Raw genomic sequence first — 16,112 nt, forward strand, 5'->3', positions numbered from 1 at the left:
CTGTTCGAGTCATAAATGGAGAAAGAGGTAGGTAGAAAGGAAGAAACTTTTAACATTGTCACACGATTAATTTTTTTTTTTCGCCGAGTAACTCAAACCTTTATGAGATAGAAAGAGAAGGAGAAAAAAATAACGAACTCGATTCGTCGACGAGTTTCTTTGATGATGGCCTATTCTCTGTTTTATTTAACGACAATCGAATCTCTTAAAGGGTTCATATTTCTCGAGTCTCGAATTAACGACAAACGTTTTTTGCCGAGTACCCACTTAAAATAACTAGTATTTGTTTGGATTTTTACAAACATTAAGAATTCTACAGCACACAATACAAGATACGGTAACCTTTTGTTCTTTTTTTTTAATCAACGTTGTTCGAGTTTAGGCTTTTGTCAATTTGAAATTGTGAAAAGTTTCGAGTCGTGAACTGTCTCATCTCTATGCTTGTTTGTAATGTAAAACTTTTTTATTCGGATAAATTGATACGGCCAGATATTTCGCACTGCAAGCTGTAAACGATTCAAACAAAAGTCAACTTTTTTTTTATCAACGTTATGTACCTAAGAATTTACCTATACCGAAAACCTAATGAATATGATGACACCTTTTTTGAATCTGTGCGGTGTTTTGAAAACTACTTCGTCGAGTTAATGAAAGAGGGAATCTGAATGAAAATGAACATGATTTGCCACCGTAAAAAAATGTGTTGTTTCATTTCCACGAAAATTAGTATTTTTTAATTAAAAAATTGTCATTTGTTAAACCTCGAGTTTCCGAGTTATTATATAATTTTTCCCACTTTTTTGAACTTACTCGTAGAATGAAGTTTTTCAATTTTCTCAGCTCGATATTTTTAATTTCTCTAGAAAGTGAATAATTCGTCTAAGATAACAAACGAAGTAATCGGTACCTAGTCAGTTTAAGATGGCGCCTTCTTGTTGAATCCGCTTCCAATTATCTGGAAGGTCCATTTTTGATTTTGGAATCAAACGTTTTTCAGAATCAGCGCTTTCGAAAACTTTTTTTGAAGATTTAAAATTGATTTCCACCTCCCCCACTACTTCCTACATGAATCAATTTATTGAAAATTCTCACAAAGAGTTATGTCAACGTTCAGAAAACTTTTTGAATTGAATGGAATTAAATCGAAAGAACATGCAAAAATACATCATTGGTCAAAATTTCGGCATCGAGTGCATCTTTCGATTTTTGGTGAATTTTTGAGGCGAAAATGCAGGAAAATCAAAAGATTGCCATGTTAAGTTGAAAATCTGAAATTTGACGTGCAACTTTTTTTAATCCTCCAAAACGATTGAAAATGGGTTTTAAAAGTATTTAGCAGGATCATTCCATATGTCAACTCAACCAACGTTTTTGAGTCATGTCTTTCGATTTCGCTTAAATTTTTTTTACAATATATACCCACCCAGTGAGTAAGAACCCCGCAATTAGTTTGGTCACAGCCCCCTCAGGGGAGGGTGGGGGGGGCTTCCGTTATTTTCACATGATCTCGAGGTACTCAACTTCAGCAGCCCATTCCTCCAAAGGCTTCAAAACTATGATTCTTTGATCAAAACTGATTTCACAGTTTGAAAGGGCATTGCATTCAGAACTTTTTAAGCATTTCGAAATTTTCAAAAGTTGAAAGTTGAACTTTAAAATTGAAAGTTCAAATTTCAAAATGGCGCTGTAAGTGGGAGTTACCATTTAAAATTTTGAAAAAATTTCCATAGATTTGCCTTTTGATGTTTTATCGAAATATTCAAGTTTAGAGATGGGATCTTTTAATGGAGGGGGAGCACTCTCACCCCCAATTTTGGGCGAAACATTTGAAAGAAAATCTGGGGCATGTGACATATCGAATTGTATGTTTTTGGTGGCGCTAAACACGAATATGACATCAGATTTTTGATAGGACCCCATCCACTGCCACCAGCACCTCCCCAAAGGGGGAAAAATTCAAAAAAGTGTTTTGTTCGTGCAACACATGGAATAGCATGTTTTTGGTGACGCTGAACACGAATATGACGTCAGATTTTTGATTGGACCCCATCCACGGCCTCCAACAATTTTTTCAGACTTCTACCCATTGGGGGAGGTTCTGGGGGCCATTGGTGAGGTCGATTCAAAAAACTATGGCTATATTCGTGTTCAGGGATATCGAAAACATACTATTTCATGTGTCACACAAATGTAACAATTTTTTTGAACTTTTACCCCCCTTGGGGAGGTGCTGGGGGCAGTGGATGGGGTCCTATCAAAGATCTGATGTCATATTCGTGTTCAGCGTCATCAAAAACATACAATTCGATATGTCACATGCCCCAAATTTTTTTAGAATTTTCGCCCAAAATTAGGGGTGGGGGTGCTCCCTCTCCATTGAAAGATCCCATCTCGAAACTTGAATATTTCGAAAAAACATCAAATGGTACATCTATGAGAATTTTTTCAAAATTTTAAATGGTAGCTCCCACTTAGGCACTTACAGCACCATTTTGAAATTTGAACTTTCAATTTGAAAGTTCAACTTTCAACTTTTGAAAAGTTCTGAATGCAATGCCCTTTCAAACTGTGAAATCAGTTTTGATCAAAGTATCATAGTTTTGGAGGAATGTGCTGCTGAAGTTGACTACCTCGAGACAATGTGAAAATAACGGAAGCCCCCCCACCCTTCCCCTGAGGGGGCTGGAATCAAACTAATTGGTTCTTACTCACTGGGTGGGTAGGTATATATTGTAAAAAAAATTTGAGCGAAATCGAAAGACATGGCTTTCAAAATCGCATTTTTTTGGTTGAGTTGACATGGAATGACCCAGCAGTTATACAGCCTCCAGCTGATTTTTCATCAGAATGTCCTCAGGGCCTTTTTAATTTTTGAATTGAATGTTCGATGACTCCTTGGTGAATTCTGGTGAGATTAACCAGAAGTCACCAAGTTGAGTTTCTGACATTTTAAAGATGAATTTATGATGAAAAAATTGCCAGAATGTCCTCAGAGCCTTTGAAATTTTTTTGGAACGTCTCATAAATGCTTGGTGAATCTTGGTGACTTCTGATGAAAGATTCGCCAGAAGTCACCAATTGGGTTCTTTGTCTTTTTATGGCGAATTGTTCTTTGAAAAACCACCAGAATGTCCTCAGAGCCTTTTAAAATTTTTTCGAAAGCCTGGTGAAGTGGTGATCGACTCTTTGGTGAATTCTGGTGACTTCTGGTGAAAGTCACCAAGTGAGTTTTAAACTTTTTAAAGCTGAATTTATGATGAAAAACTCACAAGAATGTCCTCAGAGCCCATTTAAAAATTTCTTGAACGTCCAGTGACTGCTTGGTGAATTCTAGTGACTTTTGGTGAAAGATTCACTGGAAGTCACCAAGTGAGTTTCTGACATCTTAGGGGTGAATTTATGATGAAAAAATCACCAGAATGTCTTGAGAGCTTTTGAAAATCTTTTTGAATGTCTGATGACAGCTTGGTGAATTCTGGTGACTTCTGGTGAATTCTGGTGACTTCTGGTGAAAGTTACCAAGTGAATTTTAGACTTTTTAAAGGTGAATTAATGATGAAAAAATCACCAGAATATTTTCAGAGCCTTTGAAAATGTTTTTGAATGTCTGGTGACTGCTTGGTGAATCCTGGTGACTTCTGATGACAGATTCACCAGAAGTCACCAAGTTGAGTTTCTGACTTTTTAAAGGTGAATTTATGATGAAAAAATCGCCAGAATGTCCTCAGAGCCTTTGAAATTTTTTTGGAACGTCTGGTAAATGCTTAGTGAATCCTGGTGACTTCTGATGACAGATTCACCAGAAGTCACCAATTGGGTTTCTTGTCTTTTATATAGCGAATTGTTGGTTTAAAAACCACCAGAATGTCCTCAGCGCCTTTGAACATTTTTTTAACGTCTGGTAACAGCTTGGTGAATCCTGGTGACTTCTGATGGCAGATTCACCAGAAGTCACCAATTGGGTTTTTTGTCTTTTTATGGCGAATTGTTGCTTGAAAACCCACCAGAATGTCCTCAGAGCCTTTTAAATTTTTTTTGAATGCCTGGTGATCGATTCTTTGGTGAATTCTGGTGACTTCTGGTGAAAGTCACCAAGTGAGTTTTAGACTTTTTAAAGGTGAATTTATGGTGAAAAAATCACCAGAATGTCCTCAGAGCCTTTTAACATTTTTTTAAACGTCCGGTGACTGCTTGGTAGTGGGTTTTTTGTCTTTTTTGTGGCGTATTGTTAGTGAAAACCCCGCCAGAATGTACTCAGAGCCTTTGAACACTTCTTAAACCCCCGGTGACAGCTTGGTGAATCCTGGTGACTTCTGGAAACAGATTCACTAGAAGTCGCCAGGTCTGCATTATTTATAGAATTTTTCAAATTCGAATATACAATCGTAAAATCCCATTCTTCCACATTAACTTGATATCTGAAAATATAAAGCTGAAAAATAAACAGTATATTTTCCAAATAAACAAAACTTCTGAAGAAATTTATGCAGTAGGTATTTGATAAATTGGCTAAAAATAAATAGAAAAAAATGTATGTCATTGAACCAAATTTCGTCAAAATACATACGTTAGGTATTTCCAAACTGAGTTCCATAATACTTATAGGTAGGTCTACTCAATATAAGATTGATCGCGAAAAAAAAATCGAATGATTTCAAGAAAATTTAGTGAAGACTTTCATTTTGAATTGAAAGCTGCTGATAAAAAATGTTAGCTCTGGAGGTGTTGCTCGAGAGAAAACATGGATCCTCAAAGAGAGAGCTCGAGGGAAAAAAACATGTTTTCCCCAAAAAAGTCACCGTCTTTGAGGACTTACTCTTCCCCAGCAACACTTCTGAGGCTATAATTTTTTCTGGGCGACTTTCGACTGAAAATAATGGTCTCCATTGAATTTAGCCAAAATCTTCATTTTTTTTTTTTTTTTTTTTTGGACCACCCTAATAAAAATTGATCTGATTACAAAATCGGCATTTAAAAATTAAAAAAACAAAAAACTCAATTTAAGTTCTTTTACGTCAAATTTTATCAACTGAATGAAAATAAAATCGCAAAATATGTTACTGACGACGTCGAAATTAACGAACCACCCGGTACTTTTATCTTAATCCAATATGCACTAAAATAGAGAAAATGGAAAACGTTTAAGTCAGTTACACAGGGTAATGTCCTGGTTTGTCTACAACAAGAAGTATATACTGCACTGTACTTGTATAATGTGCCTGCACAAAACGCTAATCGGTTTCCTCATAGAAAAGCATTAAGTTTACTCGTTTAAATTTACGATTCGCTATTCCCGAACGTTACTTGCGGAGCACCGTGTAATTCACTTTCATTATTACAATCGAGTAGATATTGCTTTTAAAGAACGCTGCGATGGGGCGGTAAAGGTGAAGGGAAAAAGTACCCGAAGCTCGCGAACGTAACGTAACAACCTGGTACCTAAGTATAAGCAGGGACTTATATCTAGGGTACGTCTAGTTACTGAAATTTTTAAATCATTTTTAAAAGTATATTATACTCTTACAAATTATAAAGAAGAATAAGAAAGTAATTCAAAAATTACAACTTTTTATACACCGACAAATTGCCAGTTTGTTATGGCGATGCGATGGCGATGGGTCGACCGAGAAGCAACTGTACGCTACGTGAGTAAAAGTCACGAAAAGAATAAAACCTTTTATATTATTAAGTTCCAACTTAAGCGAGAGTTTGGTATCGAGTTTTAATAAGTTTAATTAATCAGATCCGGGGTGCCGTTTGTACCTCGCGCTTTGGCCACGTGCGCTTGTACGACGACACGCGAAAATTTTCCCTTTATTGCTAAAGGTTGGCTTATGTAGTGGGTCCTGGGTCGATAAGAAAACTATTCATACTTATAGTTGTAGTATCTGTGTGTATGGGTATCTGTATCACTATATAGAGTATAGTCTACCTAGCTACCTACCCACATTCAATTACTAGAGGCGATTTACTATGGGGAATGCGGGTTGTAATATGTATACGGTTGAAAAGAGATTTATATGTGATACGGCAGCGACGGAGAGCGACGAGATACACATAGATAGATACCTACTTGTACATAATAATGTTGGTAATGTAATAATTATAGCGCAGAGTACGAGTGTACACTATCTATCTACAGTATTTTGTTTTATGTTTGTGAATTTCGCAGAACACGGTGAATAAATTAGTCGAACAAGAAGGCCCCAGCGTTGGTTTCAGTTCATGGTCCGAGCAGTTCGTGAATGCGTTTCGAATTAAACCCGATTCAGGTAATCTTTATACCTCTATTCAGCTTATCATCTTTGGCTATTGAGATTATCTCGGTTACTTTGTATCGACTTGTATTTTGTTATCATTGTTTATAAGTAATGTAGCGAGTTGCGAAATGTTTTGAGGTGAATTTTCTTTTTTAAACCAGATATAGGGGAAGCTCGCTAAATAGGGTGTTTCTTGCAGAAATTATCGAAAATGTTTCAAGGTCATCTCAATGATGTTGAAAACTATTAATAGAAAATTTGAAAAGTAGTGATTGTCAATAAATAATACAGTGGCGTCGCGATAAGTGAAAATTCAAGGGAAGAAAATTTTTGTTTCACTTATCGAGTTTTTCACATACGAAGGTTTCAGTTAGAGAGTTTCTTTTTTTGGTTAATTTTCACTTATCGAAGTTCTGATAAAAAAACAAAAAACATGAATTGAACAATAAAATTTTCCGATTTTCAGTGATGATTTTCGAATTTAGTTTGATCGCCAATCGTTAAACAGCTCTCAGGTCATCCATGCCTTCTTGTTCAACACATAATCCATTGGAAACGATTTAACTTTAGCAAAAAATCCGAGGCTCTCTTTCACTTACAGAGGCTGAACGAGTCAGTACCTTTCAGTTAAAGAGGTATTTTCACTTATAGAGGTGAAACACAGACAACATTTCACTTGTAGAGGTAAACACAATAATTTTGGGATAAATTGTAGTTTCAGTTAACGAGGTAGCCTTTTTTCACTTATTGAGGTTGATTTACACGTAAAATTGGTCCAAGGTGAAGGGAAGGAGGGTTTTATTTCACTTATTGAGTTTTTTCACATATCGAGGTTTCACTTATCGCGACGCCACTGTATTGCAATAGCATAAAAATCAATTATTTGTCGCATCTACTGGAAAAATCTGTGGAACGAAAAAAGTGGGAAATTAAATAGGTATTCCAAAAAATAGTAGGTACTGATAAGGAAGGAATCCCACCAGCTGAGAAAATTTTCAACCGGATTGGTGCAACTAAATCAAAAAACCAAGTGAAAATATGTACCTACTTACATCACCAGCCAAAGTTGCAGATAACTACATATCTACATACTAAAGTGCATTATCAAAATCTCGTCAAATTATAGAAAGCTGAAATTTGGTATGTACCCAATTTTCGATCTTCCGAATCATTTTAAAACGATTTCAAACTATTTTGAGCAATTCTGAAACTTCCAAAGTTGGAATTTTCACAAAATTTTACCCGATGAAGTCGCAAAGCTAAGGTAGTATGTAGTACGTACATCAACTTATCCAAAAGAACTTTTTCAAAATTTAAAACTCCAGTAGAAAAGTGATGGTTCAAGTCATGGGATTTAACATTTTTCCTGTAGCCTTTTCAGGTTCTCCCACACTGTTTATTGAATCTCCCCACCCCCATTTTCCAACAAAAAAGTCGAAGACTGCCTACCCGACAACCCTTTAGGAAATTTCATGTGTCCAAACATTTTTCTAGGTAGGTATGCTTTTTCGATTTAGCTTTGCTCAGGAAACGAAAAAAAAATTGAAATTGAAATTTTTAAAAAATTGAGAAAACAATTATTGAATGAAAGTTTGAAAAAAAGAGAAAAAAGATTGCGAAAAATCGGAAAAAATGAAAGCAAAATAAATAGAAGATTGGAAAAAAATTTAAAGCCCAAACATAATTGTGAAAAAAATAAATGTTTACTTAATGAAGAAAATGAGAAGGAAAAAAAATCCATGTACTTAGTCGGTTGAAATTTCTGCCTTGCGAGGTGATTATTTCGACCATAAAATTAAATTCTAACAAGGAAGATACATATTATATTATGAACTGGTACATAGAAACATTTTTGGATCAGTCGAAAAAAATCAAAGAACATCCAAAAGTAAATATATCACCAGCAGCCCAGTCAAAGTACGATTTGACCCTGACATAATGGGGATCAAAGGTTTTTTTGGCGAATATTGTCTAGGATGGTGTGGTGAACAACATACTAAAAGCCCCCGCCCCTACTCTCAGAGCTAATCCCCCCACAGTGGATCAAAGCCCCCCAAAATCAGTTTTTTGTCAAAAAATTCTGAAATGTCAACTTTTGAGTAAAATGAGCACATAATTTAATCTCCTCTCAAATACCTATCAAGTGAGCTATCAACCAAATCCCTAGCCCCAAGGAGGGTGGCGCTACGACCCCTCAAAGTAATGTGATTTCAATAAGTTTACATTTTTCATGACTCTGGGATTTGGAACCTGTTCTAATCGATCAAATAAAGTCAAACTTGGGGAATAAGATTCTTTTGGGACCTAAAGTCAACCCCTAGAAGCTTCCTAGGTCATCCCCACCCCATTTAAGGCGGAATTAAGGTGGAAAACCCCTCATTTATTACCCTTATTTTTGGTTTTTGCCTCCTTAAAAGAAGTGGGGATGACCTAGGAAGCTGAAATTTAGATGTGTTGATCATAATGGGAGTACTGACCAATGATATGATTTTGGACCATTTTCATTCATTTGGGACTATATTATGCCCCTCCAAAAAAAATGACCTTTCCGTAATTTTCAAATTTGACCCTCCCCCCTCTAGGGGTCGACTTTAGGTCCCAAAAGATTCTCATTCCCCAATTTTGACTTTATTTGATTGATTAGAACAGGTTCCCAAGTCCCAAAGTCGTGAAATGTGAACTTATTGAAATCACATCACCTTGAGAGTCGTAGCGCCACCCCCTTCGGGGCTAGGGAGTTGGTTGATATCTCATTTGATAGATATTTGAGAGGAGATTAAATAATCAGTGCTCATTTTACTCAAAAGTTGACATTTCAGAATTTTTGACAAAAAACTGATTTTGGGGGGCTTTGATACACTGTGGGGGGATTGGCCCCAAGGGTAGGGGTGAGGGCTGTTGTATGTTGTTTACCACACCACCCTACTTAATATTCGCAAAAAAAAACCTTTGGTCGCAATTAATGTATATGGGTTCACCCTTTTTTTCCGTTATTTTACTGGGCTACAGGCCAAATTTTGGACACTGAGGTTCATTTTTCGATTTTTAGCCAATGTTTGAAAGCTCAAATTGGGCTTGTTTTTTAATGTGGGAAACAAAATGTGTTCAAAATGAGATCAAAAGCTGAAATTTTGTTTAAATTCTTATTTTTTTCACCTGTACAATGAACAGGTGTGGCGGTTTTGTACCGGTTTGAAGCCTTCAGAGGATTTTTGGAATGTCCAGTTTCAGGAAAATATTCATAAAAATGGTTAAAAATTGAAATAAACATTCAGGTCTTATCAACTTGGCTTTGCCATCTTTATGACGACTTCCTTGATCGATTTAAACACTAATTTTTAAGATTCATTTTTGTTGATTCAAATTCTAAATTTTCTGCAGCAATTTTTTTGATAGAAAAAAAAACATAGTGGCTCTTTTGAACTGTGTTGGAGACCTGGGTAAATGTTTTCAAAATTTTTACATCATAAAAAATGAATTTCAATTGTCAGAAACGATTTGGAACTTTTTCAAACTGAAGAATTCAAAAATTCGTTGGAGTCTCATAAACAGCTTGAAACCATTATTAATCAATTCAGAAGATCGAAAATTGGAGGCAAACCAAATTTCAGCTTTCCGCAACGTGTTCAAAAATGAGGAATTTTTTTTATCAAAAATAATTGTTGGAGAAAATTTTGGATTTGAACGAGCGAAAAACCATTTTGAAAAACTGTGTATAAATCGATCACAAAAATCACAAAGACGATGAATTCAAATTCGTAAGTGTTGAAATTTATTTTATGAGCATTTATATTTATATGGAAATTTTTCAAAACTAGAACCTCCAAAAATAAGCTGGAGGCACCAGAACAGCCCCAAATCACCACCAATCAATTTAGGAGATTCAAAATAGGGTATACGAGTATAAAACAAATTTTATCTTTTCATCTCAATTTGATCAACTGCAAGAGACATTTCAAAAAATTTTGAACCCCTGGTTTGATATTATTGTGACAGAGATTCGATCACCCTTCATTCTTTGCTCTTTACACTTATCCAACATTTGAAAAAAGGCACTAAACAATTACTTACCTCGTTTTCCTGTCTTTCAAACGTGAATTAAAATTCACACGTGTTAATAAAATTGCCTAACCAGTTTGCCGTGAATATGAAAAAACTAGTTAAATCAAGTCAATTCAAATTTTTCGTTCAACATTTTTTTCACGAGTAGTCTTCAGATGTAATATGTGCATTCTGTCGAGACCCTTTAAAGATGAGTGGAAGAGGAAGGGTGAGATTCATAATTTCCCAGCATTTACGATACCTAATTGTAAAACTACTAAACTCTGAAGTCTCATATATGAGAATAGAAGATGATGAATTCAGTACCTAAGTTTTAATAATAGTTTTAATTTCATCATTTCGGGGATTTTTACTTCGTTTTCGTATTGATAAAATAATAATTTAATTTGAACTTCGAAGACGAAAGTTCAACTTTTTTGACGGGTGTGGAAGTTAAAAGCTACTATTTCAAAATTTGAGAATATTTTAGCAAAGACTATTTTTTACTCTTTCTTTATTTAGTAATTTTGAAAACGGAATCTCAACATCTGTGGGAGCACAAAGGGCCTTGATTTCATTCAAAATTCAAAAAAAAATCCAAGAAAGCTAGTAAGTGTTTTGTTCGTTACGAAATTAACGGCGCCAGGTTTCTTTGAACATGGCAAAAATACCAAAAAATTTAACTTGAATTTTTTGAAGCTAGCATCTTTTTTTTTTTTAAAAAAAAAAGCTATAAAATCTCAAAAAGTGCCACAGAGCAGCTCCACAGCTGTGAAAAAATCTTCTCTTTCGATCATATTCTCTCTAGCAATGGCGTTTTACGATACCCTCAACTTAACTCCCCACAATGTGTACAATATCCGAATATTCTGTAGGAAAATCCGTCTAAAAAAGGCTGAACCTTAATCAAGCATTTATAATACATATCTCGGCCGCGTGTAAACAATAATTGAATGCCTCCTTTATCTGGTACTACGTTAGTTAACATCTTGTTATTATTTCGTTTAACATTTCCACGTTGTCTACTTATTTCATTAAGCAACTTATTCGACGATGTAATTTTAGCGCAGCAAACTGCCTCTAGTTTATAAAGCAAACCGATTCGTATAACTTTGTATTTACTTATTTCGAGAACTTATGGCCATATCCGCCTTGGGCGAATAATCGAACGCGGAATTTCTAACGAATAGATAGATGAATTTTTTACGTACCGTGCGTAAAAATGTAAACCTCTAGCCTATGCCATCTCCCTGCCTCTATCGTGTACCAACGCTTTTAAAAATGAACATTTTGTATACTATAATACTACGTTCGAGTTGCCAGCAGTAAATTTAATAAAATTCTCCATTAATCATATCTGTTTCGGTTAACTTTTTAGCTATTTCAGAAATATAGCTAGTATTTTAGCATGCTTTGTTTTTATGGGTTTTATTTTTAATTCATTAGGTACTGTCGTCTAATTAATCAAACTACGCTGGAGGTTTTTTGTAAGTTGTGGTTTTTTTCCAGCTCTGTTGCGTTGACTTTTATTTAAATTAAAAGGTTATAATATAGCTTCAGGTGTGAGATGTTATGAAAAAAGATGAATTTGAAATTTTTTTTAAAGACAAGATGGCGTCGAATTTACACGTAGAAGAACGAACATCGAATCTTACAGCTATCCTATTCGGGGGAAAGCTTTTCTTTTGCGTATAGAAAAAATAATACGTAACAACGTAGGTAGGTAAGCTAATCAAATAAGAAAAATGAATTGAACGCGTGCGTTATGGGGTAGGTATCGGAACTCGGAAACTATCCCATGAATCCGAAATGAAAATTTTCGCTCTTTTTATTTATTGTTTTCACTGTACACATCACATTTGTTGTGAACCTATACCCCATTTTTTTTCCAGATGATGAATCAGAACAGGATGCGCAGCTCACGTGGTGTGACTATTTTACACATTGTATTACCTTTGTTTGGAAATTACTTTTCGCATTCGTGCCGCCAGCAGGTACGTATATCGCGTTTATCTTACTTTATACGATGAGTATAACGAGCAGAATCTCGAATAAGGGTGTTTTTTTTGCCAGATCTGGTGATCGTTCGGTGGCGAAAAAAATTCCATTGCGTCGTCACGGCTGACGAATTTTACGTTTCGTTTGACAAAAAATGAATTCTTTTTATAGCCTTTCGCGTTTACGTGGGATTTTCCTCTGTGTGGTTTATTGTTTTGATTTTCCCCCCTGCGCAGCTGCGTTTGAGGCACGGATTAAATAAATCTTTATGTTTATTTTTTATTCATCCGAAATATTCGCCCGATGAAATTATACGAATAAATAGAACGAAATGAATATGAAATGGAAATTTCTCGCTGTTTGTTCAGAGCCGACGAACGGAGTGTTTTTTCAGGGTGGAATGCTCTTTTATAAATTGTTTTTTCGTTACGTTCGACGACTTTACGACGAGTGTTTTAGGAATTCGTCGACGACGAAATGAAATGAAATCGGTCAAGATGATATTTCTCGCTTGATTTTTTTACTTTAAAACTTTTCCCGCTGGAAATTTCGTGTTTCGAGTTGGGTCAGTGATTACAATCAGGTAGATTCTGCTGAAGAACTAAGTATAGGATTAAAATTAACGAAACGTGGCGATTTTTTGCTATATTAATGGAGCCTGTACCGTTAGAAATGACAGATGGAAATATTCGGATTAGGTATTCCATTTATAGTGCGAGACCTTTCTCTCTCTTTTTTGATTAATTACCAGACTATTAATCGATTCTACGAAAAAAAATCTTTTCACTAGCGAGATGTAGAACAAATTATCTAAAAAGTTTTGTCATTTAATACGTAGGTAGAGGAAGCTATCGAGGAATTTTTCATCATTTTTTTTCTTTAATAAGAGGAAAAATGAAAACAAATAACTGCACATAACGATCTAGGTACAATATACTAGAGCAACGCTCTGCTATGGCTTTTCATCTGAATTTTCAATATGAAAAGACATTGAAATATTTTCACTAATATATCACCGAACTTACTTCGTGTAAGTGTAGTATAGGCTCTCTCATCATTTTTCATAGGTTGCGAGACGTGAAAAAACACATTACGATATTTTTCAGTTGAATTTTTCGAATATTTTAGTTTTTTTATTGAAAAAGAAAAAAACGATCTGGAGATTTGGAAAAACATGCCCGGTTTTTCAACGTAGGTATAGCGTAATTATAAGTGAGCTAAAAATGGAAAATTTCCAGTTGAAGGAACAGTACTGTAATATGGAATGTGAGTTTGAAGTATTGGACTGGAATGGATGCTGTGTGGGTTGAAATTTATATATTATTTATATATATGACGCATTGAAAAAGTGTATGATATCGAATGTTTTCGACAACCACTATATGAGACTCGAAATATTGTTTCAACTACTCCGCTTCTACCCCCCCCCCCCATTTCTGGATTTTTTTAAAATTCTTAAAATATCATCAAATATATATCAACCTACGTTTCTTCTTCCTTCTTCTGTCCCTATAGGTAAAAGTTTCAGAAATTTCTATGAATGTTCGATCATTCCGAAAATTCCAAAATAAAATTACCTAGGTATAGTTGTTATTCCTGAGAAAAAGATCGCATTTTGATATGAATTCCGTTCAAATATCAAATAATTGAAGTAAATCTTTTTCAATTCTATTAAAACAAAAAAAAGTTTTCAAATTATAAACAAAACTTGTGGGAATTTTTTATGAGCATCATTTTGAAAAATGGAAAAAGTAATGATGATCAAATGTTATGGAGATAGAAAATAATCAAAAATATCATACGGGGAAATTCCAAAACATTTTCAAAAAATTTGGAAGGAATTGTCATTGTTGAAATTCAAATTTTTTTATTGAAAAATTTTCAAAAGCAATATGATGTTAACAGAAGTCATAAAATAATATCTCTATCTCCAACTTAATTTTTTGTGTTTTATAATTTGGTTGGTACACCAAATGTCTAAAAAATACTATTTTTCCGATTTGAGGAGTTTATTTTTGGATTTACATGCACATTTTTTTGAATTTTGAATAACAGATTTTCAGAAAGTTTGTCTTTTTCTAGACCGAAAATTTTCAAAATTTATCAGTAACCTCATATTATTACCAGAGCTGTGGGTTTGAAACGATTTTGGGATTTTTTTGTGGAAGGGGTGTAGTTCAAGCAAGCTTCAAGTAAATGACCCTGGTGAACTTAAGATACCTACTAAGATCTCTCACAAAACTTTGCACTCTATACCCCACACACGCCTCTCTGAAAAAAACTATTCACACAATCACTACAATCCCCACTTCACAGGTCCCTGACAGATTAATACATTTTCACATTCATTTTTTTTTTAAATTAAATATGGGTTGAGCAACTATAGGTAGTAGTGATTACGGAACTCAGGGTTGTAAAAACCCGGCTAGTGATGTATGAGCTACTTTGTAGATAGCGTAGAAAGCAACAGGAAACTACTACGTGAAAGCTCAAAATTACGTCGATTCCCTAGAATAATCACAGTGGCAATAGGCATTCGCCTCACCCTGTTAGGGTACCACAAAAATGCGATTTCCAATGTCCTGTAACTGCAGGGCTGTATACTAGGGTGACCCTTAAAATGCAAAAGTAAATATTTTTTCGGTCTGACCCCCTAAATTTTTTAATTATATCATAAAATTCTCGAATACAAAATTTTAGCCCATTTGGAGGTCATTAACCCGTGCCGAGTTGGCCTAGAATGTTTAAATGGGATTTAACATAGGTTTTTAAGTGAAAATTGCATTTAAATTCCTCTTGGGCGCCTAAAAAATAATTCCGAGGGTTTTTTACAAGAAAATGCCACAAAAGCATGTCAAAGACCATATAAAACAATAACAGGTTCATGGGGACCCCCCTACCCTTCCTTCCCACCCTGGAAATATTGAATTTTCCCCTATATTTTTAGGGCAGGAAGGAAGGGTAGGGGGGTCCCCATGAACCTGTTATTGTTTTATATGGTCTTTGACATGCTTTTGTGGCATTTTCTTGTAAAAAACCCTCGGAATTATTTTTTAGGCGCCCAAGAGGAATTTAAATGCAATTTTCACTTAAAAACCTATGTTAAATCCCATTTAAACATTCTAGGCCAACTCGGCACGGGTTAATGACCTCCAAATGGGCTAAAATTTTGTATTCGAGAATTTTATGATATAATTAAAAAATTTAGGGGGTCAGACCGAAAAAATATTTACTTTTGCATTTTAAGGGTCACCCTACTGTATACCGATAAACATAAACGGTATTGGTACCAGGTATTGGTATTTAGCATACAGTTCCCAAAATGGTATTGGTATTTCGGTATTCTCCAATACAGATATCGAATTTTGGTATTTTGGTATTGGTATTTTATTATGTTGTGGATTTTTTTTCGGTATCTGGTATTGGTATTGGTATTGTACCAATATAATACCGAATAAAAAGTGTGTTTTTAGGCCAGAATTAACAAAGTTTTTCAATTTTTTTTTAGAAATTACACTTTTTGTCTATTTAAACACCTCAATTCGCGAGTTCAAGGTTCATCATTATCACTTACGAGCTTTTCAATATGAGTAATTTATTAGTTATTTTATTTATAATTTTGTAATCAATCAAAAAATTCAAAATACCACAAAATACCAATACCAAAATATACCATTGAAAATTATTTCGGTATTGGTATTTTGGTATTAATACCATTTCAAAAACTTTATTGGTATTTTATAAATTGGTACTTCATCTGTCTGCTAATTGGTATTGGTAAAACGGTATTCGTAAATTTTTTCAAAATTTGCC

The 16,112-nt window shown here is 34.6% G+C and overlaps 1 protein-coding gene across 1 annotated transcript in view; it reads left to right on the forward strand.

The window, feature by feature from the left end:
- Positions 1-16,112, forward strand: part of Calx (sodium/calcium exchanger 3) — a 130,586-nt gene that overhangs the window by 85,997 nt on the left and 28,477 nt on the right. Inside the window, exons 4-5 of the mRNA XM_065362071.1 lie at positions 6,173-6,272; positions 12,194-12,295. Coding sequence (XP_065218143.1) covers positions 6,173-6,272; positions 12,194-12,295 — 202 coding nt within the window. The remainder of the gene's footprint in view (positions 1-6,172; positions 6,273-12,193; positions 12,296-16,112) is intronic.

The sequence above is a fragment of the Planococcus citri genome, chromosome 4 (assembly GCF_950023065.1).
Source record: "Planococcus citri chromosome 4, ihPlaCitr1.1, whole genome shotgun sequence".
Taxonomy (NCBI): Eukaryota; Metazoa; Arthropoda; class Insecta; order Hemiptera; family Pseudococcidae; genus Planococcus; species Planococcus citri.